Source organism: Protopterus annectens, chromosome 13.part0 (assembly GCF_019279795.1).
Source record: "Protopterus annectens isolate FY-2018-M chromosome 13.part0, PAN1.0, whole genome shotgun sequence".
NCBI lineage: Eukaryota > Metazoa > Chordata > Ceratodontiformes > Protopteridae > Protopterus > Protopterus annectens.
The window spans coordinates 298775162-298802766 of record NC_056747.1 but is presented as its reverse complement, the minus strand read 5'-3'; the positions used below and the strand labels follow the sequence as shown (position 1 = coordinate 298802766).

Sequence of the window (27605 nt, the reverse complement as noted above, 5' to 3'; positions counted from 1 at the left end):
AGTACCTATTCCTTGGTCTTGCATAATGCAGTTAGTGTCTAGCTTTCAGGTGGCTTCTTAGATATGTGAGATCACCTACGATCCAGTAAGCCACTTTACATTCTTGGTAGGCCATGCAAACCGCTGTCTTGTTCAGTGCTACTACAGCAGCTGGTTTTGTATTTTTTTTTGCACCCCCCAATCTCTCTTTTTCTCTCATACATACATGCGCATGCTCTCTCTCACACACACACACACACACACACTCCGCTTGTCTCAATTCAGGTCACTAGATCCAGTGAGTGGCATGGTCATGTCCCAGATTCCACTACAGCTTCTATGTAACCTAGCGGGGTTGGGTTAGGCCTCCCATTTGGGAAAAATCCTAAGTTACATCTTGATAAAGCAAGGGCTGGGTTCAGACGGCCTTTAGGCAGTCAAATTAGTGTTGAAAAGGGAAGTATTTGTTCTCTGGCCTGCATCAGCATCACCTACATACACTCACTTGGTGTGCAAATGTATTCTACAGTACAGTTGCTGATACATAGTTGATGGTATTTTAATCACATCTGATATCCCCCAGATGACACTCTTGCAAATTTACTTCCCCTGTGCTCACTTCAGGGAATAAGAGCAGACTGTGATCTGAACTGTCCTCCTTTTCTCCATACAGCAGTCCTTAAGCCCCCAGGATGCTAGCAGAGACCAGGTCACCATTGCTGTACTCTGATGCTTTGCTTGCTTACCAATAAGATGTTCAATAGCAGTATATTGCAGGAGTGGTGAAGTAAAAGTGGTAGTCTTTACATAAAGCTATGCTCTAGGTGAGCTTGCAGATGCTTCAAAGTTTGTGGAGTTGGGAGTTGGACTGTCCTACCATAGTAAAATATCTTTCAGAATTTTGAGATGTGCTGTTGTCAGAGAGAGGGCATGCTCCTCTGTGATATGAGCCTGTGCCAAGGACTATAACCAGTGATTGTTGCATTTCCAGGAAGAAACTACGTATATTAGTAGGAAGGAAGCATTTCCAGTGTAATAAAGCTGATAATCTGTCCACAGCAGTGTTAAAAAAGTGTGCTGCGTGTAACAGAGCAGCATAGATTTCTCACAGCTAGACTGCTGTCTTTTTTTCCTACTTGCCTTAGTGTTGCACCAGTCTGACAGCTTTTGGTAGTCATCACTAACTCCACCTCTAGAGTGTGTCTTTCTGTTGACTTTCCCAGATATGTTTGATTGCCTTGCAAATGTAACCTCCAATAGGAGTTAACTCTCATCTGTTTACCTACAGAATTTTCTCCTTATTTGCCTTTTAACTGCAGCAATTTAGGCTTATTGTATGCTTTTTGTTTGTTTTTCATTCTTTATAGAAATGTGCATTCTATTTAGAGTTAGTTCTACCTTTTGAAAGACTTTACCAACCTAAATCATGCCCCTGAATTATTGTTTGCTGTAACAGTGAGTACACGTTAATGTGCTGAACAACTCAAGTGCAAATGAAGTTTACAAAATACTGAAAAGCCTTGGGGGTGAAGTCATTGAGCATGGTCAGAGCATCAAATCCTTAAGGCTGCAGCCAAATGTCACTTTATTACTTTAAAAAGGTGACAGTCTTTGTTATTATAAACTCTGTAAATTAATATAACATTTCTAAAGCCAACAAAGCAAGAGAGGTTGTTAGTTACTGAAGTTACAAACCCAGGAGTTGGTTTTATTCCTAGCCTTGAAATGTCAAGAGTGCAACATCAAAGGTGAGACAGGGAAACTTTAGCTGTCCTGGGACATGAGCAGTAGAGATGATCACTTAATTATCTTTATCTCTGAAACACTGGGAGACACTGCTGCAATCAAACAAAAGTGCTTCCAAGCAGAATGCTGTTGAGTCCTGTTGCGCATGTACTGCTTTCCTAGAATCACTACTCAACATGGAAGCTAATAGACTTCAAGAATATTCAGTCACAGTGGAAGGCCATGACAGAGTCATTGCCAGTGTGGCCATAAAGCTGCAAGAGCTGGAAAAATGAAAGAGGTGAAGTAACCTTAGACTAGTTGGTCTTGAGGAGGAATTGGAAGTTTTAGGTTTGTGTGACTTCTTGAAGACCCATTTTGGGCAAGCAGTGGATCTTAGCACTAGCTATCCTCTTGAGATTGAACTTGAGCACAAAGCCCTCAGACTTTATGGGACAGAAGGTGTACCACCATAGCAGATTACTTTTTGGCTGCTTACATTTGCCTATAAGAAGTATATTCATAGCCTGGCTAAAGAGGGTAAGCCTTTCATACTTTTAGTCAGAGAAGTATGCATCTTCCAGGACTTTTGCATCAGCAACTGCTAGGAAGAGATGATGCCAGTGTGAGATGAGATTCCTCTGTTTTTTTTTTTTTTTGTTTGTTTTTTTCACTGTGTCCTTCATGATGTTGAAATATCTGGTGCAACTGTAAATGAAATAGAATGGCAAACTTTCTATGAACCACAAACTGCACTTTCATTTGTATGAGATAACATGGAAAAAGAATCTGTGGTAAATGAAACATTTACTAAGAAACCCAAACCAGCACCCCAGATAAGACAAAAAGTCAAGAGAATTATATAAAAGGGTCACAGAAACATGCATATCTGTAGATTTTCTGGCCTTGGCCTCCTCTAATCACACTAACAGCCCTGTAATTGTAGACGGATGTAATTTAGGGATGACAATCTTTAAAGTGTTATTAGTTATTTTCTGTAGATGGCTAAAGCAGAAATACCAGAAAGGATTGATGAGAATATTCAGCAGTTGAAACATCAGATGGGGGAATGCACAACAACAAAGTTTAGCGACCCGGCAACAGTAATTAAGTGCAAGTCTGCCCACAGACCTGGGACGCAGCAATCTATAATAAAATGCAGCTATATATATTACTGTGATATGGGCCATAGGAAGTTGACCCATGAAACATTTGGCATGTAGGCTGAAGGGCAAAAGAAGAAAGTAAGACATACTAGTGATTAGAAATCCTATGCTCTTCTGGGTGGCAACTTGTAATGGTATTATACAAAAGCTGAAGGACCATTATGAGAAGCTGCATGGAATGCATTTGGAGCAAGGGGGAGACTGAAAAGTCAAACATTTTTTTTCCCTGCAGGAGGTTAGTGTTCTTTCACTCTTTCCACTGCAAAACAAAGCACTAGAAACCCCATGACTAAGGATGAGCACCTGAGAGCTGTATATGGAATTGTTAAAGGAAATCTTTTGGGGTTGGATGGCCTAAATGCACAGGTATACTGGAAGATGGAAGTCCTGCAACTAGGTCTAGTTTTTCTGCTTAGCACTTCCCAAAGTGGAGTTTACTAGCCCATCCTGTAGGGTCTCGGTAATTACTGCTCTGCCTAGACTAGGTAAAGATGTACAACTGATTAGCAACTACCACATAATTTATATAACAGCTCACCTTATTAATAAACAGTGACTTGAAGCTGTATTCCTGTAACCTGGCAGATAAAATCAAGCTGATCTTCTTTTGGGTAAATAATTAAGCTGATCTTCCTCTGTAGAATCTTTCCAAGCCAGGCAAGATTTGTTCCAGGACGCTTTAGTGTATATCCTCTCAGAATTTTACAGATTATTATCCAGGGGTTTGGAGTTTCCGTGGTGGTACAGCGGTAGCATTGTTACCTCACAGCAAGAGGTTCTCCCATTCGATTCTCGGCTTGGCCTGGGAGTGCCTTCTGTGTGTAGTCTGCATGTCCTCCCCGCGGTTGGGTAGCGTTCCAAAGACATGCGTGCGTAAATGGGCGTGCCTTCATTGAAGGTTGGGCATCGAGCTGGCACCTCGGCGTTTGGTAAAAATCTACTGCCAATCAGCAGACCGGAGTTCCGCTGTGGCGACCCCTTACCAGGAAAAAGCCGAAAGAAAAACAACATTATCCAGGGGTTTGGAGAATGTGCCTGAACCCAGTGATGGCAATGATGGTTGACCTCAAGAAAGCCTTTGATTTTTTTAAAATGTCATACTTGTAGTGATCTCCAGAAGTTCCTTGAGTGGGGTTAGAGCTATATTCAGCATCCATGGCTACAGTGCTCACTAATGCCACACTGCCTCTGAATCCTTTATGTGCTATAGAGGCATCAGTCAGGGATACTCCTTTCTGTCTCTTACTAACCCACTCAATATAATGCTACAGAGATCTGAGAATTTGACAAAGTGACAACTGGATAGGTCTAAGACAGAGTTCCTGTTTTTTTCCAGACAGTTTTCTGGTGTTGATACAAGACCCACAGATGATTCCTATAACAAGGAGCTGTTGTCAGAACAGGCTAGCTCTGTCTGGCTTTACAGTAAGTGTAACAAAACAGAAGTTGTCCCAGGAAAAAGGCAGCTTGGGGTTGGAGAAAACAGAATATGGTACTCTCCTTCAAATAGTGTAGACGCCTCCCAAAATATTTAGGAATCTCTATCCTCCACCGTCAAAATGTATGATGGCGTCCAGTTAAGTACAGTCTTAAACATGTATGGAAGAAAATGTACCACATTAAAAATGCACCTAGCACAGCTGCTGTGTTACTTAGTCTGGCACATTGTAATCCTTCATTCAGCAAAATGCTTAGAATCTTGGCAGTAGTAGCACAGTACGTGTAGGAAGGGAAGAGACACCTAGTCCCTAGATGTGCGATTGTCTGTCCCATGAGAGAGACGGGCATGGGGTTACCCGATTGGGACCATTATGTTTGAGCTTTTACACCACTGCAGCTCTTCATATGGGTGAAGATATAAGTTGGGATATTAATTTTTTTTTCGTTCTGGGTATTAGGTTGGTTCAGGTGGTCATTAATGGTGCATTAATGGACCTGGCTTTTATTACTATGGACATACAGAGCATTACAGGCTGTGGCTGTAGCTGTTGCAGTACTAGAGAAAAATATTTAGGGTTGGCACTCCACTAAGGCAGTGTCATGAGTCAAAAACAGATGACTAGACAAAGGTACTGACAAACTGGGAAGAGGCTAGGATAAGGCGGTTCTCACAAGTAGGATATTAGGGTGTTGGCATAATTTCAGCCAGTGGACAATTATGAGATCATTTGCAAAGACTGCATAGGATGGCCCTTTCCACAGCAGTGTAAGCCAGAAGGAGCTTCAGAGGGCTACAGGAAGCTAATTTATAATTGAAAGCTGCCAGAATTTGTTCTTTCATAATTCATGCACAGGTGATTAAAATCACTCAGTTTAGATAGTTAACTTGTTTTGGGCAAGTCTTGCATTAAAGGAAGTTAGTGTTTTGCAAATTAGTAAACTATACCTAACACCATTCCTCTATGAAAAATTGGTACATTTCCTTTTTAGGGGATGCTGGGTATTAGCCTGCAGGGTAGAAAATAGTTTCTTTAAACAAGTGTGCCCAGGTTGTATTAACATAAGTTCTGGGAGTGTGTACCTATTCAACAGCTGTAGCAGGACATTGCAGCATGCGTTAACACTGCATTTAAGGTATAGATTGTATGTACCCAGTTATTTCTTTACAGCCACACACACACATTTTTGAGTATATGGTGCAGACTATGGTTGTTACAGCTGTCAGCTATGATTAGACTGTATGATGACCTAAAGTGCAAATCTAAATACTAGAGAACTCTATTACTAGCTTAAACAGTACCAGAACAGTCTTATGGGTAGAGGTCATACAAGTGAGATGGTAAGAGAAATGGAGGATTCAAATATTCATAAGATCTTTCCTCTGGGTCTCTGGTTTACATTTGTGGAACAGTTGTAACTATTGTGAAGAGGCTTTGTGACTAAGTTTTTCCAGATCTGTAAGCTTTAATGTCTGCGACTATTTCATATTGAATGTAGTTAAAAAATGTGTTTACGTTTGAGTTGATGTTTGCTATTTATATGAAGTTGCTAAGTTTGTCATTTGTTAATGGCTGAATAAAATTGGTTTAAAAAAAGCACTGGAATACCTTATTCTTATACCTTATGTGGAGAAGAGTTCTGCAGTTGTGTTCAACTTGTAACAGACCTCGAGTCAGAGGGGATATGGCCATCTTGGCATTGATTATTTCACTGAAGACCATTTAGTGGGACCCATTTAACTGACTGCTGTTTAGCAGAAGTCAGACACATACAGGAAGAGAACTGTGTAGTGACGATGCTTAAGAAAAGTAAACAGAGTAAGTTTTTTTCTTTCACAAAGTGGAGATCCCAATGAGGAATTGTGGTCTACCTTGGTGGTCTAAGATGCAACATCCTTTTAAAGAATAACTTGACCTTGGGTCTGGACATAAGAGGAGGACTTGAGGGGTAGACAAGCAGACATTGCTGACAGGTGGGCTTTGATGGAAGAATAGGGCAGGCCTGTTTGCATAAGCTCACACACATATTTTGGTATGAAAGGTCCTTGTGATTTGTTGGAGTCCTGTCCATTCCTCTGACACCAAAAAGAAAATCTCTTCCATTTGGCTATGTAGGATTTTTGAGTGGTGAGTCTCCTGACTTCTTGGAGAACCTTAATTACATTTTCTAAAAGGCAGTGCCTGTAAGGAATTAAAACCCTATCATCCACAGAGTTAGGCTCAAGGATAACAGGTTGGAGTGTTGCAGTGATGCCTTCTGCAGAGTGATGAGATCCACTTGTAGTGGCAGGTTATGGTAGTTGCCCCTGGTGAGGTGAAAGGGAAGAGGAAACAGATTATTTTCTTGGCCAGAAGGGAATTACTAGCAAGAGTTTTGGCTTTTCATTTTGAGCCTTTAGAAGAACCCTTGGGATGAGAGGCAGAGGAATACCATTGTCCACTGAAAGCATCTATTCTATCCAGACTGAGGGACAAGGACCCCTGGTGTAAAAGGAGGTGAGCTGTTTGTTGGTCTCTGAAGCAAAGAGGTCTATTTGAGGTGTTTTCCAATAGCGGAGGATGTCCAGGAAAACCTGTCTGTTGAGGGTCCATTCGTGAGGATTCTCCAAGGTACTGGTTAGTGTGTCTGCTAACACTTTGTCCTGTGATGGAATGCATGTAGCTATTAAAGACCTGTTTTTCTGGGTGGCAGTCTCCGAAGTGGTCAGTACTAATCTGCATGCATGACCTGGTCCCTCCTTGTTTGTTTATGCTGTGAACAGTCTTAGGGAACTTGGACTCCAGAAATGAGAAAAGACTTGAAGAGCTTGGATGAGGACCCTGATCTCATTCATGCTGATGTGCTCCTGTCCAGGCTCTTCATGCATTGTCCAAGGCATCTGTGTGCATTTCTTGAACTGGAAGTGATGGGGTGAAGGGAAGTCCTAGGTTCAGCATCACCTGGTCCTTCCACCACGAGAACTCAGTCATGAGACAAGGTAATAGTGGGATTATGATGGCTAGAGGATGAGAGTGCTGGGACCAAACTGTTTTCAAGTACCACTGGATTTTCCTCATATGCATTCTGGCTAGAGGGAACATTGGAATAGTTGCTACCATGAATTCTAAAGCCCTTAACATTTCTGTTGCAGAACATTGGCTGCAGGAGTTCAGATTATTTAATCTGCAAACCCCTGCACTTTTTCTTGAGGCAGGTAGACCTGCATCTTTATGGTGTCCCGTCTGCAGTCCAGGAAAACTAAGTTCTGAGTTGGCTGCAAGGAGGACTATTGTAGTTGGTGGTGAATCACAACTGTGAGAGGAGGTTGAGGGTTAGTTGGAGATGTTGTAGGAATAGTTGAGGAGAGGAGAGGAAGCCTGAATTAACAAGTTGTCCAAGTAAGGAAAAATCTGGATTCCCTGTGTTTGACTGAAGTTGATTACTGGTGCCAAATACTCTGAAGGCTCTTGGGGGTGTGGAAAGTCCAAAAGGAAAAGCAGTAAACTGAAAGTGAGATAACCCAGCACTAAACCTGAGTAATCCCCTGCAGGGTGGGGGGTGAACTGGAACATGGAAGTAGGCATCTTTTAGATCTAGGGATAGCAGAAAATCTTGAGGCAGAATGAATGGAAACTGTGTGTGTAAGGAAAGCATTTTGAAAGTTGGCACTTTCCGAAAAGTGTTTAGCACAAAGAGATCTAGTATAGGTCTCCATTGCCTTCTTTCATTGGTACTAGGAAAAGTCTGTTGCAAAAGCCTTTTATCATAAATTCCTGGGGTTCTGGTACTGCTGTGCCTTGTGCCTGCAGTTCCCATAGGGTGTGTGGAAGCAGCTACATCTGGTTGTGGGAACGGAGTAGCATGCCATTTAGAGGAGTGATTTCCATCCAGGGCATAGCATATCCTTTTTTATAATTAAAAGCACCCATTGGTTTGTGGTAATCTTTGTCCCAGGTTTAGATTGAGTGGGTGAGCCTTTCTGAGAGTGGAAAGGCCTGTGAGTGGGGGGGAGAAGGGTTGATCTTGAAATTTTGGAGACAAGTATTTATAACTGTGTACAAAGGGAGGCCTCCCAGAAGAGGACTCTTTCTGTGGTTTCTCTGTGAATCTCTTTCTGGAGGCCTTCCTGTGTTTCTGGCTATATGCCTAGGTTCTCTTTTAATAAAATAACTGGGTTTTGTTGATTGATTCCTCTGATACCTGTTTAAAGAGGTTAATAGAAGTTGTCTGCATTCCTTCATGTTTTTTTTCCCAGTTCTTGAGGGATTTTGAAAGGACTGTGGTCCAAACAGGAGGTTTTTGTCTAGAGGGGAATCTATAATTTTAGCTTTCAAGTCCTCAGGTATGGGTTGATTATATAACCATACATACCTGCAGAGGATGAAACCAGAGGCAGCTGCTCTGGACGAGGCCTCTGCAGTATCATAACTACATTTAATGCTGTGTCTGGCTACTTGTGGGTCAACCAGTACTCTATTTAAGGAATTGAGGATGGATATCAAATACAGTGGATATAAAAAGTTTACACACCCATTAAAATGCCAGGTTTTTGTGATATAAAAAAATGAGACCACAGTAAATCATTTCAAAACGTTTCCCACCTTTAATGTGACCTATAACCTGTACAATTCAATTAAAAAACAAACAAATCTGTTCGCGGAAAAAATATAAAAAAATAAAAAAGTACAATACACTGGTTGCATAAGTGTGCACACCCTTAAACTAATACTTTTTTGAAGCACCTTTTGATTAAATTACAGCATTCAGTCTTTTGGGGTAACACACCTGCCATCAATTAAAGAGACTCTGATTAACCCCAAGTAAAGTTCTGCTGTCCTAGTAAGGTTTTCCTGACATTTACTCAGTTGCCTCCTACAGCAAAAGCCATGGTTCGCAGAGAGCTTACAAAGCATCAAAGGGATCTCATTGTTGAAAGGTGTCAGTCAGGAGAAGGGTACAAAAAAATTTACACAACACTGGATATACCATGGAACACAGTGAAGACCGTCATCAAAAAGTGGCGAAAATATAGGACAACAGTGACATTGCAAACAACTGGACGTCCCTCCAAAATTGATGAAAAGCCAAGATGAAAACTGGTCAGGGAGGCTGCCAAGAGACCTACAGCAACACTGAAGGAGCTGCAGGAATTTCTGGCAAGTACTGGTTGTGTACTACATGTGACAATAATCCCCCGTATTCTCCATATGTCTGGATTATGAGGTAGAGTTGCAAGACGGAAGCCTTTTCTTACATAGAAAAACATTTAGGCCCTGCTAAACTTTGCAAAAGAATACATCGTCTCCCAAAAGCATGTGGGAATATGTGTTATGGCCTGATGAGACCAAGGTTGAACTTTTTGGCCACAATTCCAAAAGGTACGTTTGGCACAAAAAAAACCCACTTTGTATCACCAAAAAAACACCATCCCAATGGTGAAGCATGGTGGTGGCAGTATCATGCTTTGGGGTTGCTTTTCTTCAACTGGAACTGGGTCTTTAGTCAAGATGGAGGGAATTATGAAGAGTTCCGAATACCAGTCATTTTGGCCCATAACCTTCAGGCGTCTGTTAGAAAGCTGAAGATGAAGAGGAATTTCAACTTCCAACACAGCAGTGACCCCAAGCATACATCCAAATCAACAAAAGAATGGCTTCACCAGAAGAAAATTAAAGTTTTGGAATGGCTCAGCCAGAGCCCAGTCCTAAATCCAATAGAAAATCTGTGGGGTGACCTTAAAAGGGCTGTGCACAAAAGATGCCCTCGCAATCTGACAGATTTGGAGAGCTTTTGTGAGGAAGAGTGGGCAAATATTGTCAAGTCAAGATGTGCCATGCTGATAGACTCCTACCCAAGAAGACTGAATGCTGTAATTAAATCAAAAAGTGCTTCAACAAAGTATTAGTTTAAGTGAGTGCACACACAACAAAGTATTAGTTTAAGTGAGTGCATACTTATGCAACCAGTGTATTGTACGTTTTTTATTTTTTATATTTTTTCCTCTAACAGATTTGTTTGTTTTTCAATTGAATTGTACACATTATAGGTCACATTAAAGGTGGGAAAAGTTTTGAAATGCTTTATTGTGGTCTCATTTTTTATATCACAAAAACCTGGCATTTTAACAGGGGTGTGTAAACTTTTTATATCTACAGTACATGGGTCATTTGTGTTTGGTAATTTATAGCCCTGAATGCCAAGGTAGAGGATGGTATATACCTTTTCACCAGACCTATCCACAGTTGTCTGAACCTCGTCTGTAGGGAGGACATTGGATAGTAGCCCAGAAGATTTATCTGAAGAGAGAGAGAGATACTGCAGATGGGTCTGGCACAGGATTTTTAAATGTAAGTTTAAGATAATCAGGGAGTTTATAAAATCTGTCTGGTCTTTTGGGGACAGGAGGCTGCAAGTCAGGGGCAGCAGAGGTGGCTTGAAAGACATCCAAGAAGGCCTCAAGAACAGGGGGGAACTGATGAAAGGGTGGGAGTGCCGATTTCCAAGAGGTTATAGTATGTTTTCTGAACCTCCGTAGTCTGCCTAGGCTCCCACTTGAAATTTTTCATCAATATTGTCTCTCCAAAAGAAACTTCTTCCACAGGAGAGTCAGGAGAAAGGGAGTTTTTGTCCTCTGAAAGGAGTTGGTCATGGGAGTGGATTTGAGATGAATATTCCAGGGAATGATCTGAATCAGAAGCCTCGTCACTGTCAGGGGGACATGAATCCACAGCAGCTTTTTGAAGGGTGGTGATAGGGAGCTGGGAAGAAAAGGATGGTGGTTTCTAATTGCCTTTGACAGTACTTGAAAAAATGTATCCATTCCTTCTCCCTAGTAGGAGGAGGGGGAGAAGTTACATATTTAGTTTTTTGGCAAGTCTTCTTAGGTGTGACATCCATCTGAACCAAACATGGTGGTTCAGATCCCTGATGTACCTCAAAACGTTTACCTGAGATTTCCTTTCTATCTTGGGGTATGCTCTTCAAGATAATGATACAGGGCTCAGCTTTTTCCATGGGTTCCTTAGTTGTTGGAGCCTCTAACACTATACCAGCTTCCAACGGGGGTCTCAGTAGAGGTCATCTGAGGAGGGACCAGATGTATTGTGAGTTCTGAAACCTCACTGGATCCATTGAAGTCAAAAAGAGTTGACGGAGTTTTCTGACATAGGTCTTTTAAGCTGCTGCTTATTAAGTGGTAGCCGTACTTCTGAGGAAGCAGAATCTCCATCTTTGAGTGGGACAGGCATTTAAGATGTTGGGTCTCCAGAAAGGTATTGAGGACAAATGGGATCACAATGCCTTGGGTACAAACATTTGGGCAAATGCATCAGGTTTTGTAGTTGTGTTCCACTTGTAAGCAGAAAAGACACTGGGTATGCAAGTCTTTGTATGGAATTTACCTACTGCACTCATCCTAACCCCTCCTAGTTGACATCTAATACAGTAAGCAAAAACACTTTAGAAAAGCAAAGGAATGTTCACCAGCAGGTACTTATCTGTTCACTTGAAGCAAAGATACCAATGACCAAACAACAGTCTAGATACATAGCCTGTGTTCAGGCTGGCAGCTGTATAGTCTGAGGAATTACATTCATCCATCCACCTATATACCCCTGTGCTTAATGAGTTGAAGTCACATGTCATCAATACAGTCCAGGAAAGTTAAAGCTTTGGTACCCAGGCCGGACGTCAAGTGCTGATAACCCATTCATTGTGAATACTGCAAGAGTGATTAGTAGGACCTCTACTGTTATGGTAAGTTCTTACACAACTGTACTTTCCAGTAATGCAAGTAAATATATAAATAAATAAACTGAATGTGCTTTGTGAAAGACTGTTTGATGAAAACTGGGTACTAGCGCTGTAAAAAAACATTTCTGCTTCAATATTTTTTTTTTTTTTTTTTTTTGCAGCTACATCAAATTAAACTCTGAAATCATAGTTTGGAATTTCAAAACCGTGGGCTACTCCCTTTTCTTCTTTCTCTTTGCCCCCACTGCATGTCTATCATCAGCTCAATCTCATTCAGCCCATTTAGTCCGCGTCATCACGGGCGAGGGTCAGCCAAGAGGGACCATGGTATAGGCAGCCATTGGGGATGGTTCAAGAGTTTTTCATTTTCTTCCTGCCACCCTTGTGGCCATCCAGTGACAGCCCATGGGTGGGAAGCACAAGGAGCATCAGTGGTGCTTTATTGCTCACTTCCACAATGGGCTAAAATAAACAGGACTGCTCTGCCCACCGAAAGGAGGCAACGCACAATTGTGTTCCTGGTTTCACTCAAGGAAAACAGCTGATGGTTGCACACCCCAGAGCACAAGCCCCCCTCCTCCACGCCTGTTCCATCAGTCATCCAAGCTGCCACTCGAACTTGGGTCACCTGGGTCACAGTCAGGGCTTTATCCTTCTATGCCACCAGTGCCATTTACTAGCTCTGACTCTCACAGTCCTTTGCAGCTACTTGTGATCATACCTGCTCCTTGTTGATCTGGTATAAAACACCAGTCCCCCCCAAAAAAAATGTATAAATGTTTGAAGATGCTTTACATGTCTCAGTGTCACTAGTAAGGTATGTATTGTTCTATATGTACTCTTCTGTATCACAATACTTTCACCAGAATTGTTAAATTATATGTATTACCATTTGTGTATGTTTATCAAGAACTGTAAATTGTAACTGTTAGTAGTTGTGTATAATTCATATATATCCTTCAATGTAATAGGTTCATAGGTTTATACTAGGCTATCTGCCCTAAGGCATTTATAAGCCTAGCCCAGAGTTTTTGTGGCTTACGCCACCCCTTATGTTAAAAAATACTGTGCCCATTAGTTTGTTGTGCCTCTGTCCAGCAGTGACACAGAGATGATTCCCGGGGTAAACCTACAATCTCCCATCCACCGGTCAAGATTTCTCTTGAACAGAGACAGTGAGGTGCTCTGCCTCACGTGGACCGGGATTTTATTCCACAACATAGGGAGTCTCTGGGTGACAAATCTATCCCTCCAGCATGTCCTATTTATATCCGTGCTAAGGTTTAAGTCGCTTGCTCTAGTGGATCTGGTAGATTTGGATTTTTTGAGGTGGAGCATGTCCATTAATTCCGGGTTGGACATGGCCTTGTATGTCAGGCACAGGTTACCTCTAAGCAGACAGTATGCGACTGAATAGAGCTGGAGTTTCTTCAGTCTGGCAGCATATGACAGATTTTGGAGTCCCTTTATCCTTTTGGTGAGGAACTTTTGGGGTCTCTCCAATTGCTGCAGGTGTCGGGTGAGATACATCCCGAATGGGGCATTGTACTCTATCATTGGTCTGATAAGTGAAGAGTACAGGGGAACAATGACCTCACTTGATCTGGATGTGAATCCCTTCATGATCAGGTGGGCAATGTAGAAGGTTTTTCTAACCACTTTAGCAATGTGAGTGTCAAAAGAAAGGCCACTGTCAACCTGGGTCCCCAGGTCCCTGATAACCTCTTCTGTGCTTAGTGGATTGCCACCTATATGGTAGCTTGGGGTTACCTTGTTTTTCCCGAAGGGTATGACTATACATTTTTTGGCATTTAACTTCAGGCCATGGCTCTGGCACCAGCTATCAGTTTCCGTGAGACCCCTCTGAAGGATATCTGTGTCCGATGTACTTTCCACTATGGCTCCCACTTTGCAGTCATCTGCAAACTTTGTCAGCCATAGTCCTCCTATGTTAGCCTGTACTTCTGAGAAGTAGATGCCGAACAACAGGAGGCCAAGGACTGAGCCCTGTGGGACACCACTTGTGACCGGCTTGGAGTCTGACATGACGCCAGCTACTCCCCTGTGGGTTCTGTCCTTTAGCCAGTTTGCAACCCATCTTGTGACATATGGGTTTACATTTAAGCTGGTAAGTTTCTCTATTATACCCGAGTGGGGTATTGTGTCGAAAGCTTTTGCAAGGTCAAGGTAGGCTGTATGGACTGCCTTTCCCTCATCAATGGCCTTGGTGACTGTTTCGAAGAAGTCGACCAAGTTCAAAAGGCATGATCTTCCCTTGACAAAGCCAAACTGGGTCGGGTCCAATGTCTGCAAGTCCCCTATGTCTTTGTTTATGAGCTCCATTACGATCCTCTCCAAATTTTTGCAGACCAGGCTTGTTAAGCTTATGGGGCGGTAATTACCAGGGTCCGTAGAGGCACTGCCTTTGTGGAGTGGGACCACAGTTGCCGTACGCCACTCCTTGGGCACGTATCCTGTGGTAAGGCTAAGATTAAACAGCTGCCTTATGTGCGGGTTTAGTTCCTCATTGAGTTCGTGTAGCACACAGCCGGGGACACCATCCGGTCCCATTGATGCTGTGTTTTTAGCTTTAGAGAGAGCAGCTTTCAGCTGCGCATTGGAGATGTCTGGGAGGCTGCACTCCGCTGGGATAGTTATCTCTCCTTTTTGGGGGGAGAGGGGGGTGAAGTTTGCACTGAACCTGTCTGCCAGTATGTTGGCAATGTCTGTGGGTTCAGTGATTTTTGTATCATTTTGGACTAATTCTGAGCAAATCTGGGAGTTTCCAGCCAGGTTTCTAACATAGCTGAAGAAAGCCTTATGATTGTCTTTTGAATCTATGGCAATTTTTCTCTCAAAGTTGGCCTTGGATGATTTTATGAGTGCTCGTAGTTTTTTTTACTAATAATGATCAAAGGTGTCTTCTCTTTTATGGATTTTGCTCTATCATGTAACAGCTTTCTCCTCTTATTGTAAAGTTTGTTTATGGCTGGGGTCCACCAGACTGGACGTTTGCCCTTGGTGGAAAGAGTCTTGGTTTTATTAGGGATTGCCTGATCCATGCAGTCCTGGAGGTGTTCGTAGAAGGCATTTGTAAGGGCTTCCGCAGCTTGGGTTGTGGTTTCCACTGGCTCGGGGGGCCTTGAAGGATACCACACCAGTCTTGAGTAGTGTGAAGTTTGCTTTAGAGAAGTTCTTCACTGTGGTCTTCTTTGTTTGGGGTCGGGGCGGGATGTGGATATCCAGTGAGATTAGTTTATGATCTGATCTCACCAATGAGGGATATACTTCCGGTGTGGAGCATTTTGTCCCCATGTTTGTGATGATGAGATCTAGTATATTTTCTCCTCTTGTGGGAACGGTGACTAGTTGTTCCATAGCATTTGAATTTATGAACTCCAGGAACCTTTGGGTTAGAAAGTTTGGGCTTGAGTAATGTTCCCAGTCTATATTCGGGTAGTTGAAGTCACCCAATAATATAATGGTGTTTGGAGATACATTTATACCCTCCAGTGTCTTCAGGAAGGCTGTATGGGGTTCCTGAGTTTGAGAGGGTGGCCTGTAGCATGCTACAAATTGTAGAGCAGTTTTGTCTATGGTTAATTGCGCCTGGATGGTTTCCGATGCTTCGTGCGTTGCCACCAACCTGGAGGTGTGGGTATCCTTGATGAATATGGATACACCCCCTCCTTTTGTGGTGTGGTCCGGGTTTTGGGGCCAGAACGCATGATATGAGGTAAAACCTGATAGTGCCGGGGTGCTCTCAGGAGCCTTGAACCAGGTTTCAGTCACAGCACAGACATCGATGTTCTCCATACTGAGAAGGGCCTCGAGTGCATTCATTTTGAGATTTAGACTTCTGGCATTGAGCAGCATTACCCTTAATTTCTTCTCATTTTTGTTTTCTAGGGTGGTAGGTTTAGAATTTGAGCCTTGCCTAAAAAAGGCACTATGGGGGTGGCAAGAGCCTTAGCCAATATCCGGAATCCCAGGGGTGACAGGTGCAAGCCGTCCCTTGCGAAGCAGCGTGGCTTGTCAAGCATGTCATCCCAGGCAGACAGACACTGGATCCCCTTTGAATGACACCAGAAATTAAGCCAATTGTTAAAGCTGATCACCTTGTCTCTATGTTGTGGCATCATTCTTGGTGAAGGAAGGATGCTGCTCAGGGTTAGGGTCATACCTGCCTGGGCTACATAATCAGAGAGCTCCTCTATGTCTCTTTTCATGTAGTCCAGGGAGGTACGTCTCAGGTCGTTCACACCAGCATGGACAATGACTGTGTCATATTTGTACTTGCTGTGGAGTGACCCGAGTGCTTGTGTTATGTGGCGGATATGTATGTATATTGTATATTATGTATATTGTTGTACTATTATCCTATGTACTGCTTCATAAGTGTGGAGCTTTTCTCTATGGGCCTCTTCTGAAAAGGGATTTGTGTTCAGTCAGACTTTCTGAGTAACCAAATGTAAAATGAAATAAACAAATACATAAATAAATAAACTGTTTGTCAATATTTGCATTTTTAAGCAGGAATAACACATTATGATTTGCATTGGTATACGTCATTCGATTTAAGGCTTGAGCTCCAAGTTATGATGTGGTTTCTTCTGTTGTTATTGCACTTTTTTTTCCTTGCTGTCAAAAAATAACTGACTGGTTACCATGTTTACCCTGCAGGCTCCAGAAGGGGAATCGCAACCCATGACAGAAGTTGATCTCTTCATATCATCGCAGAGGATTAAAGTGCTAAATGCTGACACGCAGGTAAGCTAGCCATGCTCCTCTGTTAAACCCAGATCTCGGTTGAGAACATTATGTAGGCCTTTGTGAGATCACTGTTTCTGTCTTTCTTAACACTGGAGTTGAAACTTCATGTTCATTGCAGTTTGGATCAGCAGAGAGTATTTACTGGTCCAGTGATTTGATCCTTGTATACATTAACATTTTTTCAGTGCAAGTCCTTTGGACAAACTAAAGAATATTAGTGACCAGATGGCAGAACTCCTGATATTGTTTTACCAGTACCAGTTTTGAGTCGTGTGTGCCCTGCATGATCTGATAAGATGAAAGAATTTCTCTATAACATGAAGACTAAAGCTGGCAGGCATTAGGGTCACCTGGCAAGTAAAACTTTCCCAGGTTTTCAAGCACCCTCCCACATTCCGTGATGCAGATCATTACCAAGCCTTTCCATATTCTTATTTGCAGGGTTATGCTTTAATGAGGAAAGGCAACTCTAGGCTGTGATCTTTTTGCAAAATGTATATCAGTGTTAAATTTGTAGTTTTTTTTTTTTCCCAAATCCACACTAAAAAGTAGAAAATAGCACTGGATTTCCTTAAACTGAGCATTCCTTGTCAGCAAGTGATATTGCTGAAACTTTAGCTTCACTTTCAGCCCCACTCCTACACGAAACAGCAAAAGCTATATTGGGTTTACCATCTTATTCTAAAAAAAGCAAGTCTCTTCCTCCTTAGTCTGTTAGCGAGGTTTGTCCAACTATTTCACTACCCATAGATGAACCAATGAAAAAAGTTGTTGCTAGCATTTCTTGTTCATTGGAAACAGTTAAATTAATTCATTTAATTGACTTGACAAAGCTGTTTAGTTTAACTGAATTGCAGCAGTATGGAGGTGTTTTCCTTGAGCCAGACATCTCAAGATGACTTATGCCCTTCCCACGTCCTTCCTGACATTGAGAGGTTGGCAGAGGCCTTTTTTGAGGCTCAGGTAAAGGAGGCACTGGTGTCCCTTACCATACTCTGTCTGAGAGCTAGGGAGGGTTTATTGTTGTTTTCACCCACAAGCTAGGATACCTCAAGTTTCCTGTCTAGTACCTCATTTTCTGTATATAAATGCCAACGCTGACCCAAACAGCATCAATCCTATCATTTGGGACAATATTGTTCCCAAACACTATGTTGTTAGTTTTGGCAGTGTTTCTCTCACTGGATATCACCTCAACATCAGATTTGTCAATACCATTGCTCTTTTTGCAAATGGTTCTTTCAGTGCTGAGACCAAGTATCCGGTTCCTCAAGCCAGTGCTCATTTTGGCCCTTTCAATGCTGGCCAGGCCTGACTTACCTGGTGGGGCAGTTATAAGTGCTAAGTGCATCTCTCAGTGTTGATGTCAAACCAACAAACTGCTTTGCACTGCTTCTCCTCAGGGTCCTACCACTCCATCCTTATGCTAGCACCCTACATCCTATTCTTGAGCACTTGGCTCTGCAACCTGTCCGTTGCAGCAGGGCAGAGAGCCCTGAGTACCTCTGGAGCCTGCCACTTTACAGCTACACCAAAGAGGATCTCTTTTTACTCTTTAGACTCCCCTCGCCAAATGAAACCTAGGAAAGTCCCAAGTAATAGGAAACACCTTGATTCTGTTCTGGACTCTCCTAGTGAAGATGCCATTGACGAGGAGGCTGACCACCACACATCTCTCATACCTGCTAGACGACCCCATGATACTGAGAATTAACGCAAAGACAGTGAGGATGAACCATTAGCTTACACTCAAAAAGACTAGAGAAGGGCTGCAGGCCTACCGTGCATCCTTGAGTATTGCATTTATTAAAAGTCCTAAGGGATACCACCAAATCAGATTGGAAAAATCCTGATACAGTGTTGCTAGTCCCCCCAAAAAAAAGGCTAACCACATCTTCAGCACAAGAGAGAGACGGAGAGACAGTAGAGATTTTGGTTAGGGACTTTGATACAGCAGCCCTTAGAAAGACTTCAGCTCTCCACAGTTCAGCAATCCATTCTTTAGAAATGGGTACATATTTGCCACCTTTTCTATATGGGCACTGAATTGCAAAACACATGTTGAATTTTGAGCATACCATATGAAGATGCATCATACTATTGAGTAGTTGCCAGTTCAACCCATAAAAGATGAAATGCTTTCCCAGTCCACAACTGCCTCTGGCATGGCCATCTTTGAGACACATTCTGTGTAAAGCAGCAGAAGTTATGGGAAGAATCACAGGAACTATCCTAATCACAGGAGCTAAATGAGGAATTAAACCCGCACATAAGGCAGCTGTTTAATCTCAGCCTTACCACAGGATACGTGCCCAAGGAGTGGCGTACGGCAACTGTGGTCCCACTCCACAAAGGCGGTGCCTCTACGGACCCTGGTAATTACCGCCGCATAAGCTTAACAAGTCTAGTCTGCAAAGCTATGGAGAGGATCATAATGAAGCTCATAAGCAAAGATATAGGGGACTTGCAGACATTGGACCCGACCCAGTTTGGCTTCGTCAAGGGAAGATCATGCCTTTTGAACTTGGTCGACTTCTTCGAAACAGTCACCAAGGCCATTGATGAGGGAAAGGCAGTCCATACAGCCTACCTTGACCTTGCAAAGGCTTTCGACGCAATACCCCACTCGGGTATTGTAGAAAAACTTATCAGCTTAAATGTAAACCCATATGTCACAAGATGGGTTGCAAACTGGCTTAAGGACAGAGCCCACAGGGTTAGAGTTGCTGGCGCTATGTCAGACTCCAAGCCGGTCACAAGTGGTGTCCCACAGGGCTCGGTCCTTGGCCCCCTATTGTTCGGCATCTACTTCTCAGAAGTACAGGCCAACATGGGAGGACTTTGGCTGACAAAGTATGCAGACGACTGCAAACTGGGCGCCATAGTGGAAAGTGCATCGGACACGGATATCCTTCAGAAGGGACTCACGGAAACAGATAGCTGGTGCCAGAGCCATGGCCTGAAGTTAAACGCCAAAAATGTATAGTCATACCCTTCGGGAAAAACAAGGTAACCCCAAGCTACCATATAGGTGGCAATCCACTAAGCACAGAAGAGGTTATCAGGGACCTGGGGACCCAGGTTGACAGTGGCCTTTCTTTTGACACTCACGTTGCTAAAGTGGTTAGAAAGACCTTCTCCATTGCCCACCTGATCATGAAGGGATTCACATCCAGATCTAGTGAGGTCATTGTTCCCCTGTACTCTTCACTTATCAGACCAATGATAGAGTACAATGCCCCATTCGGGATGTATCTCCCCCGACATCTGCAGCAATTGGAGAAACCCCAAAAGTTCCTCACCAAAAGGATAAAGGGACTCCAAAATCTGTCACATGCTGCCAGATTGAAGAAACTCCAGCTCTATTCAGTCGCATACCGTCTGCTAAGAGGTGACATGTGCCTGACATACAAGGCCATGTCCAACCCGGAATTAATGGACATGCTCCACCTCAAAAAATCCAAATCTACCAAAACCACTAGAGCAAGCGACTTAAACCTTAGCACGGATATAAATAGGACGTGCTGGAGGGATAGATTTATCACTCAGAGACTCCCTATGCTGTGGAATAAAATCCCGGTCCATGTGAGGCAGAGCACCTCGCTGGCTCTGTTCAAGAGAAATCTTGACATGTGGATGGGAGATCGTAGGTTTACCCCGGGAATCATCTCTGTGTCACTGCTGGACAGAGGCACAACAAACTAATGGGCACAGTATTTTTTCATATAAGGGGTGGCGTAAGCCACAAAAATTTGGGCTAGGCTTATAAATGCCTTAGGGCAGATAGCCTAGTATAAACCTATGAACCTATGAACTGACAGCACCATGCACCAGCACAGGTGGCTGCATTTTCACAAACTTAACTATGGACACCAAGGTGACCTTCACTTTTGCCCCTTCTAAGGTCCCCGGAACTTTCTTCATAAAAGAAGGCATACCTAAAGAATTGGGGGGGGGGGGACCTTACAGCTCATGGGAATAAAATTGTATGTCTCAACACTCCTTTTCCAGGATACATAGGGGCAAGAAACATACACACACACATACATATATGTGTATCTAAGATCTTTCTATCTATAGATATATATATGTATATATATATATATATTTACATATATATATATATATATATATATAGATATATCTGTATATATCTATATCTATATATATCTATATCTATATATATATATATCTATATATATATATCTATATATATGTATATTTATATATATATCTGTATATATCTGTATATATATATATATATATATATATATATATATATATATATATGTATATATATTTATATATATTTATATATATATATATATATATATATATATATATATATATATATATATATATATGTTGTGTCTTTTGGCTTTTCCTGGTTAGGGGTCGCCACAGCGGAACTCCGGTCCGCTAATGATTGGCAGTAGATTTTTACGTGCCGAGTTGCCAGCCCTGACGCACAACCTTCAATGAAGGTACGCCCATTCACGCATGTCTCCAGACAGAAAACGCTTTAGCTGAGAATGGAACGGGACAACGTCTTACTGTGAGGCGACAGCGCTACCGCAGCACCACCACCGCAGTATATCTATATATATTTCTATATCTATATATATATCTATCTATATATATATATATATATATATATATATATATATCTATATATGTGTATATATATATATATATATCTATATATGTGTATATATATATATATATATCTATATTTATTTTATATATATATATATATATATATATATATATATCTATATATATATATATATATATATAATACGCACACATGTCCAGCATGGTACACAGAAAAATCCCAGCACAAGCTTTGATTAAACCAAATGACCACTGCAGATTCTGGCTTGGTTGTGAGCCCAAAGGCAAGGATTCTAAACAAACTCCATGAAGTCAAGAATTATCCACAGGTGGATAGCAGCAATTCTGAGGCCTTGGCTGACTGTCTCACTCTGGAGGCATTTGGGGCTATTTGTCCCTTTTGCTGACTGCATGAAAATCCTTCACAATAGAAAGGTGAGTAAGGACACTGATAGCTAGAGGATACAGAATTCCTTCAGATTTCTTAGTCTTTGCTGTTATGTCTTCTCATGCCCAATCTTTCACCACACCCAAAAGTTACCACAGACCAGAAGGGGTTAGTGTTTTCTTCTAAGCTCATTTTTTGTACCAAAAAGTTAAAGGACATCATGCTATTTTTTAAAAGGTCACAGTTGCATTATTATACTAGTAAAAAGTGCATGTATGTGTAGTCCAGGCATACAATAACTCAAAAGTTAGACATCGCTAAAGATAATAGTGATTGTTATCCTATACTGTCAATGATTGGGTAAGTGTAAGCCTAAATTAAGTAAAATATTAATAAAAGAGAGGTTAGATGTGGCATCTGGAAGAAATAAGATTCAGGTCAGACTTAACAAAGTGCTTTTTATGAAGTGGTTGAATTACCTGTTGGATAGAATGGGAAAGTGTATATCAACAGGCAATTTGATACGAGTGTTTGGTTGGAACGGGACAGCTACACAGAAATTTGATTCAGTATTTAGGCAGTTGATAGACTTATTTTTTCCATTAACTGTCTCATCTCTTGGTATGTAAAAAAAAAAAAAATAAGCCACAAAGTTGAAATATGGTGTGTGCACAAAAAGCTATAGATAATAAATAACTGGCTGGTTAGAACAGATGTCCATCAGCTGAAGTTCATTGACAAAGCTTGTAGAAAAAATGGACTTGGTGTGGTGGTGCTCTCAGAAAAGTACTGGTGTGTGAAGAGTTCTTGGAATTTTGAAGGAAAGTGAGATGTAGGTATTTCTGTTAATGACACTCCAATGAGCAAACATGCCAGATCCATAGTGTCTGTAATATGGACAACAGTATCCTGGGATGTACTGAGAGAGATACTGATAGCAGAAGTATGACTGCCTCCTTGCATACTCTGAATATTGTATTCTCGTTGGAACTTCTACCTTAGAAGGGAGAGGGACAGACAGGAAATGGCAGTGCAGAAAGATTTAGGGCCAGCATGTAAGCTACTAGGTGTGCCTTTTGGCCTGTCATTATATGTAATCTTTGGAAGTGACTAATTAGAGAGATTATATGAAGCATTCACTAACATACATGGTAAACATTTCTTTTTATCGTTAGTGCCAGCTAAGGAGTCTTTCTCATGGTGAGTTTCTTGGCATTTATGTCCCAAATTTATGATAATCTGGTTATGATCAGAGACCCATTCGTAATCCTCTGTTATACAAAGTGCTAATAAAACTGTAATAAGAGTTTGCTACTTAGTGTCATGTGTTTGAACCTAGTGGGAGTTCCGGAATTTCAGAATGAGGAAAACAAGAGTTGCCAGGGGCAGTACCATTAGAGATTAGTGGTTATGGTAGGGGTCTAGAGGAGGCTATGAGGGTTTTAGGGGATATGGGAAAGTTGTACAAGCTCTTGGTGTTTACTTGCTGTCAAGAACTTCGATATCTGATGTTGTTAATCTTCATTCATTCCTTACTGATGGGTGTCGGTTCTGTCCTCGGAACCGAGTCGGCCTTATAACAAGCTCATGCCAGCCAAAAAACTCTTGAGCTAAGCTTTTACCCATAGTGGCCCTGTCACCTTAGATCTCATTTGCTGCATAGGAGAAAAGCTGTGTCAAGCCAGCTCTCAGGTAAGTACTTAAAGTTTTTCATCTCAAAAACTGCTTTCTGAATAATTTTCCTTGTTTTTCATTCTTATACTATTTACATATTGTATCACTGGCTTACCCATTCTTTGACTCTCTTTTTTCATCTACCTTCTCGGTAATCCTTACTTATCATTGGTGGTTCCGCCTTTTCCCTTACCCTCTGAGGTAAATTTCTGAATACCATTGTTGGTATTTCCCCCCTTTCTTCTTTTTTCTTTCTTCCAAAAAAAAAAAATATTCCTCTATCTCTTTTTTACTGTTTGTTTTTAACTGTTATTTTGTTGTGCTCTACGTCAGAGAAAAAAGGGACTTCAGGTTTCAAACAGTGCGACCAGTCTAGTCGCAAAATGCCAAGTTGTGACTCGCATGTATCTTGCGTATATTGTTTGGGGGTTCCTTATCTTTTAGTCCAACCTCCTTATATCATTTGCCAAGAATTCAGCTCTCGAACCCTTAATGAGAGGAAAAATAAGTTGATTTTGAAGGGCTTCCTTAAATCGCCCTTCTCAGAAGCTATTTCTGCGTCGGAGGGCTCACCTCCTCCTAGAAAAGAGCACAAAAAAAGACCGCATTCGGTTCCTTCTTCACCCTCAGGTGACAAAACAGGAACCAAGACAAAAACTACCAAAATTGACTTTGTTGACTCCAGAGCCGAAACTGGCTTCTACGGCACCGTCTTCAATACTGTCTACAAAAATTGTCATCGGCACCTTTTACGTCACTGACAATGTCTACAGCACCGATCTTGCCTAAATTGCAAATCTCTACTTCGGTGCCATCTTTAAAAATTCTAACTCTAACACCAATCATGGCACCGACCATATCCATGACACCAAGCTTGCCTACAGCATCTGTCCCGTCGGTTCCAATACCAGACATCGTTCCATACAGGTCTCTAGTCTCGAAACCGTGGTGCTGATAGGCCACTCTGCACGGACCTGATACTTCCCTATGGTGGATCCTTTATTGCGGCAATAGTTTAGCACTTTCTTAGAAAGGCCTGACTCCCCATCACGGATATCAGCAAGAACTAGGAGCCTCTTGGAATTAGACATGGTGCATCTTGTGGACCAGCTGCTGACGGCCAGAGGGATTGCTACACCTTCCAAGACTCCCTTCCCATCTGGACTTGGGAGCCCATCTCCATGGACTCCAAATTGTTCTCCTCCTTTGACCTCCTTGCAGTCATCAAAGTTCTTGGCACTGACGCCCTTTACAGTTCCCACACCTTCGGTTCCACTGGTGGATCTTACAGTGGTTCCGGAGCTGACACTTTGGCCTTCGATTCATCTGGAGCCCGGTCATCCTCAGGCTTGGGACTGGACTGCAGACTCCGGGGTGCCTGGTACGGCACAGTTTTTTTTTTTTTACGGTGCTGTCTACTTTGGTTCCAGGAGTCCTGATGGTACCAAGTCCCCTTGGGTCTCCGTCCTTGGGAGTGGGTTCGTCAGAGTAGGGTGTGACCCCAGTTCCAAGGATGTCCTTCTCTGTTCTGGGCTCCCATCCCTCATCTGGCAGACCTGCTTTCCAGGTGATGGAGAGGGCCCTTGTCTCTGCAGGCAAACCGTCAGCGTCAGAATAGCAAATATGTCCTCCCTCTGAGCAGCAGCTGACACAGACCACCACATCAGGACATCAAGCACAAGAGCCCCAGGATATCCTACCGCAGGGTGCCCCCTCTTCGATGTCCTCTTAGAAACTCCTGCGGAAGAGGTACCATGTAAGATGATGTGCAAGAGGAAGCACGTGGACTCCCCTGAGGAATCCCTCACCGAGGACACAGACTACGATGAAGGGGAGGGGTCTCCACAGTCACCCCCTGATGATGTCTCCTTTGGAGACAGCCTGGAAATCCTTAAACAGAGGGGTGACTGGAAGTCCACCAACCCCTCCTTTGTGGAGTCCGTATTGCTGCAAGCTTTTCATGCTCGACCTTCCACTTCCTGGGTGACCCCACCTGCAGATGAGCTGGTTCAACTCATCATGCAGCGCGCATGGAAGAGCCCTGATACTATTGAACCGATCCCACGGAGACCAGACAAGATTTTATCCCCTCCCGAGCAACATCCACACTGGTCCAAGGGTCTTCCTGCAGACACTGCAGTGGTGGTGGCTGCCACTTGGAAGGAGCTTGCCAAGGAAAGCCAGACTGTCCACACCCCAAACAGGGAGTCTTGCGCGGTGGACAGGCAAGTGATTCTTTGTGTCATCGACTTTTGCTGTTAGGTCTTCGAACTACCTGGCACATTTCACTAGGCTTCAAAGAGACCTAGTCTCTGAACTCTCCAAAACCTTAGCAGGAGCAGTCTCTGACAAGGTACGTGACAAGGTTGCCTCGCAGCTTGCTACCCTGGAATCCATATACAGCTCCTCCATGCGTTTGATTTCCCATGCTACTGAAGGAGTGGCAGTTTCAAGTGTTGTCATGAAACATCATGCCTGGATGCGCCTCTTTGACTTTGCAGACCCTTTTAAGTCTTCCTTTCTTAATGCTCCAGTGGAAGCTTCTTCACTTTTAGTTCCAAAAGTAAAAGACACATTGGCCAGGTGTGAGAAGGACAGCAAGACCCTGTCTGCCATGGATGTATGTTTTTCCACCCCTCAACTTCCCTACTGTAGGAACCAGAGGAGTGGAAAGATGGGGCACACGAAATCTCAGTGTCCTTTCTGTGACACGTGTTGAGTTACTCCCTGGGGCAGAGTGGGTAACTCACCCAGAGGGCACCCCTGCAGAAACAGAGGGCGTCTAAGTAATCGGGGGTCCAGAGATTCCTTCTCTGGACAACCCTATCAGCGCTCCTGAGGAGTGGCCCGATTGCTTTTTTCTGGAAGCAGTCGGGGGATGTCTTTCCATGCACCTTTCTGCCTGGAAAACAATAACTATAGATTCCCAGGAACAGAGGATCATAACCAGAGGTTTCACATCCCATTCAATTTTTACCCAAAGTCATCAAGACGAATTCATGATGTTCCACCCAGTCAAAGGGAAACAACAACTCAAGAAATGCTAAAGCTGTTTCAAAAAAGAGTCATCCAAACAGATCCAGATTCTACTCAAGATTCTTTTTAGTGCCAAAAAAGACGGGAGACTGGAGACCAATTCTGGATCTCCGCATCCTGAACATATTTTTCAAACAGGACAAATTCTGGATGGTCACGGTTCAGTTTATCCTTCTGTTTTTGGAGAAAGACGATTGGATGTGCTCAGTAGATCTTCAGGATGCTTATTACCACATAAGAATGGACAATCGCTTCAGAACATTCCTTCCCTTCCGGCTAGGAGCCAATCACTTCCAATTCTGCGTGCTGCCCTTTGAGCTGTCTACGGCACCAGAGTGTTCACCAAGTGCATGACAGTGGTAACAGCTCACTAGAGACTTCAAGGATTCCGGGTGTTTCCATATTTAGACAATTGGCTCCTCACCTCCCCCACCAAGTGTCTACTGGAGATAGTACACTCTCAAACTAGCAGAATCCCTAGGAATCTCAAACTGCGGAAAGCGCAACTTGATTCCCACTCAAACCTTGGAATTTATAGGGGCAATTTTCAATACACATGCTTGCCTAGTATCTCTTCCAGACCACAGATTACACAGGATAAGATCCCAACTCCGAGTGATACTCTGTCAAAACCTAGTCTCAGCTCAGGCGGTTCTTCAGCCCCTGGGCTCCATGGCAGTGTCAATTACCATAGTGCCCTTAGCAAGACTACACATGAGAATTCTCCACTGGCTCCTACTGACACAGTGGTATCCCTTGCACCATCATGTGTCTTTTCAAATACGTATAACTCAATGATGCAAACAGGATTTAATGTGGTGGACAAAGCCAGATGAAGAGCTATGGAGCCGCACCTTCTGCCCACATAAGCCCAGGACCACAGTAACCACAGATGCTTCCCTGATAGAGTTGGGGGGGGGGGCTTTTCCATGGGAAGACTGTCCAAGGAACCTGGTCAGACATAGAGGCCAGTCTGCATATCAATGTCCTAGAACTGAGGGCATTGCTTCTAGCGTTGCAAGCATTTCAATCCACCCTTCTGTCAGGGACAATTGCTATACAGTCTGTCAACATATCAG

The 27605-nt window shown here is 42.8% G+C and overlaps 1 protein-coding gene across 2 annotated transcripts in view; it reads left to right on the top strand.

Moving 5' to 3' along the window:
* APBA3 (amyloid beta precursor protein binding family A member 3) overlaps nucleotides 1-27605 on the top strand; it is a 675569-nt gene that overhangs the window by 209760 nt on the left and 438204 nt on the right. For both annotated transcript variants that reach the window (XM_044053886.1, XM_044053885.1), the window contains exon 5: nucleotides 16725-16811. In XM_044053886.1, the coding sequence (XP_043909821.1) occupies nucleotides 16725-16811 (87 nt within the window). The remainder of the gene's footprint in view (nucleotides 1-16724; nucleotides 16812-27605) is intronic.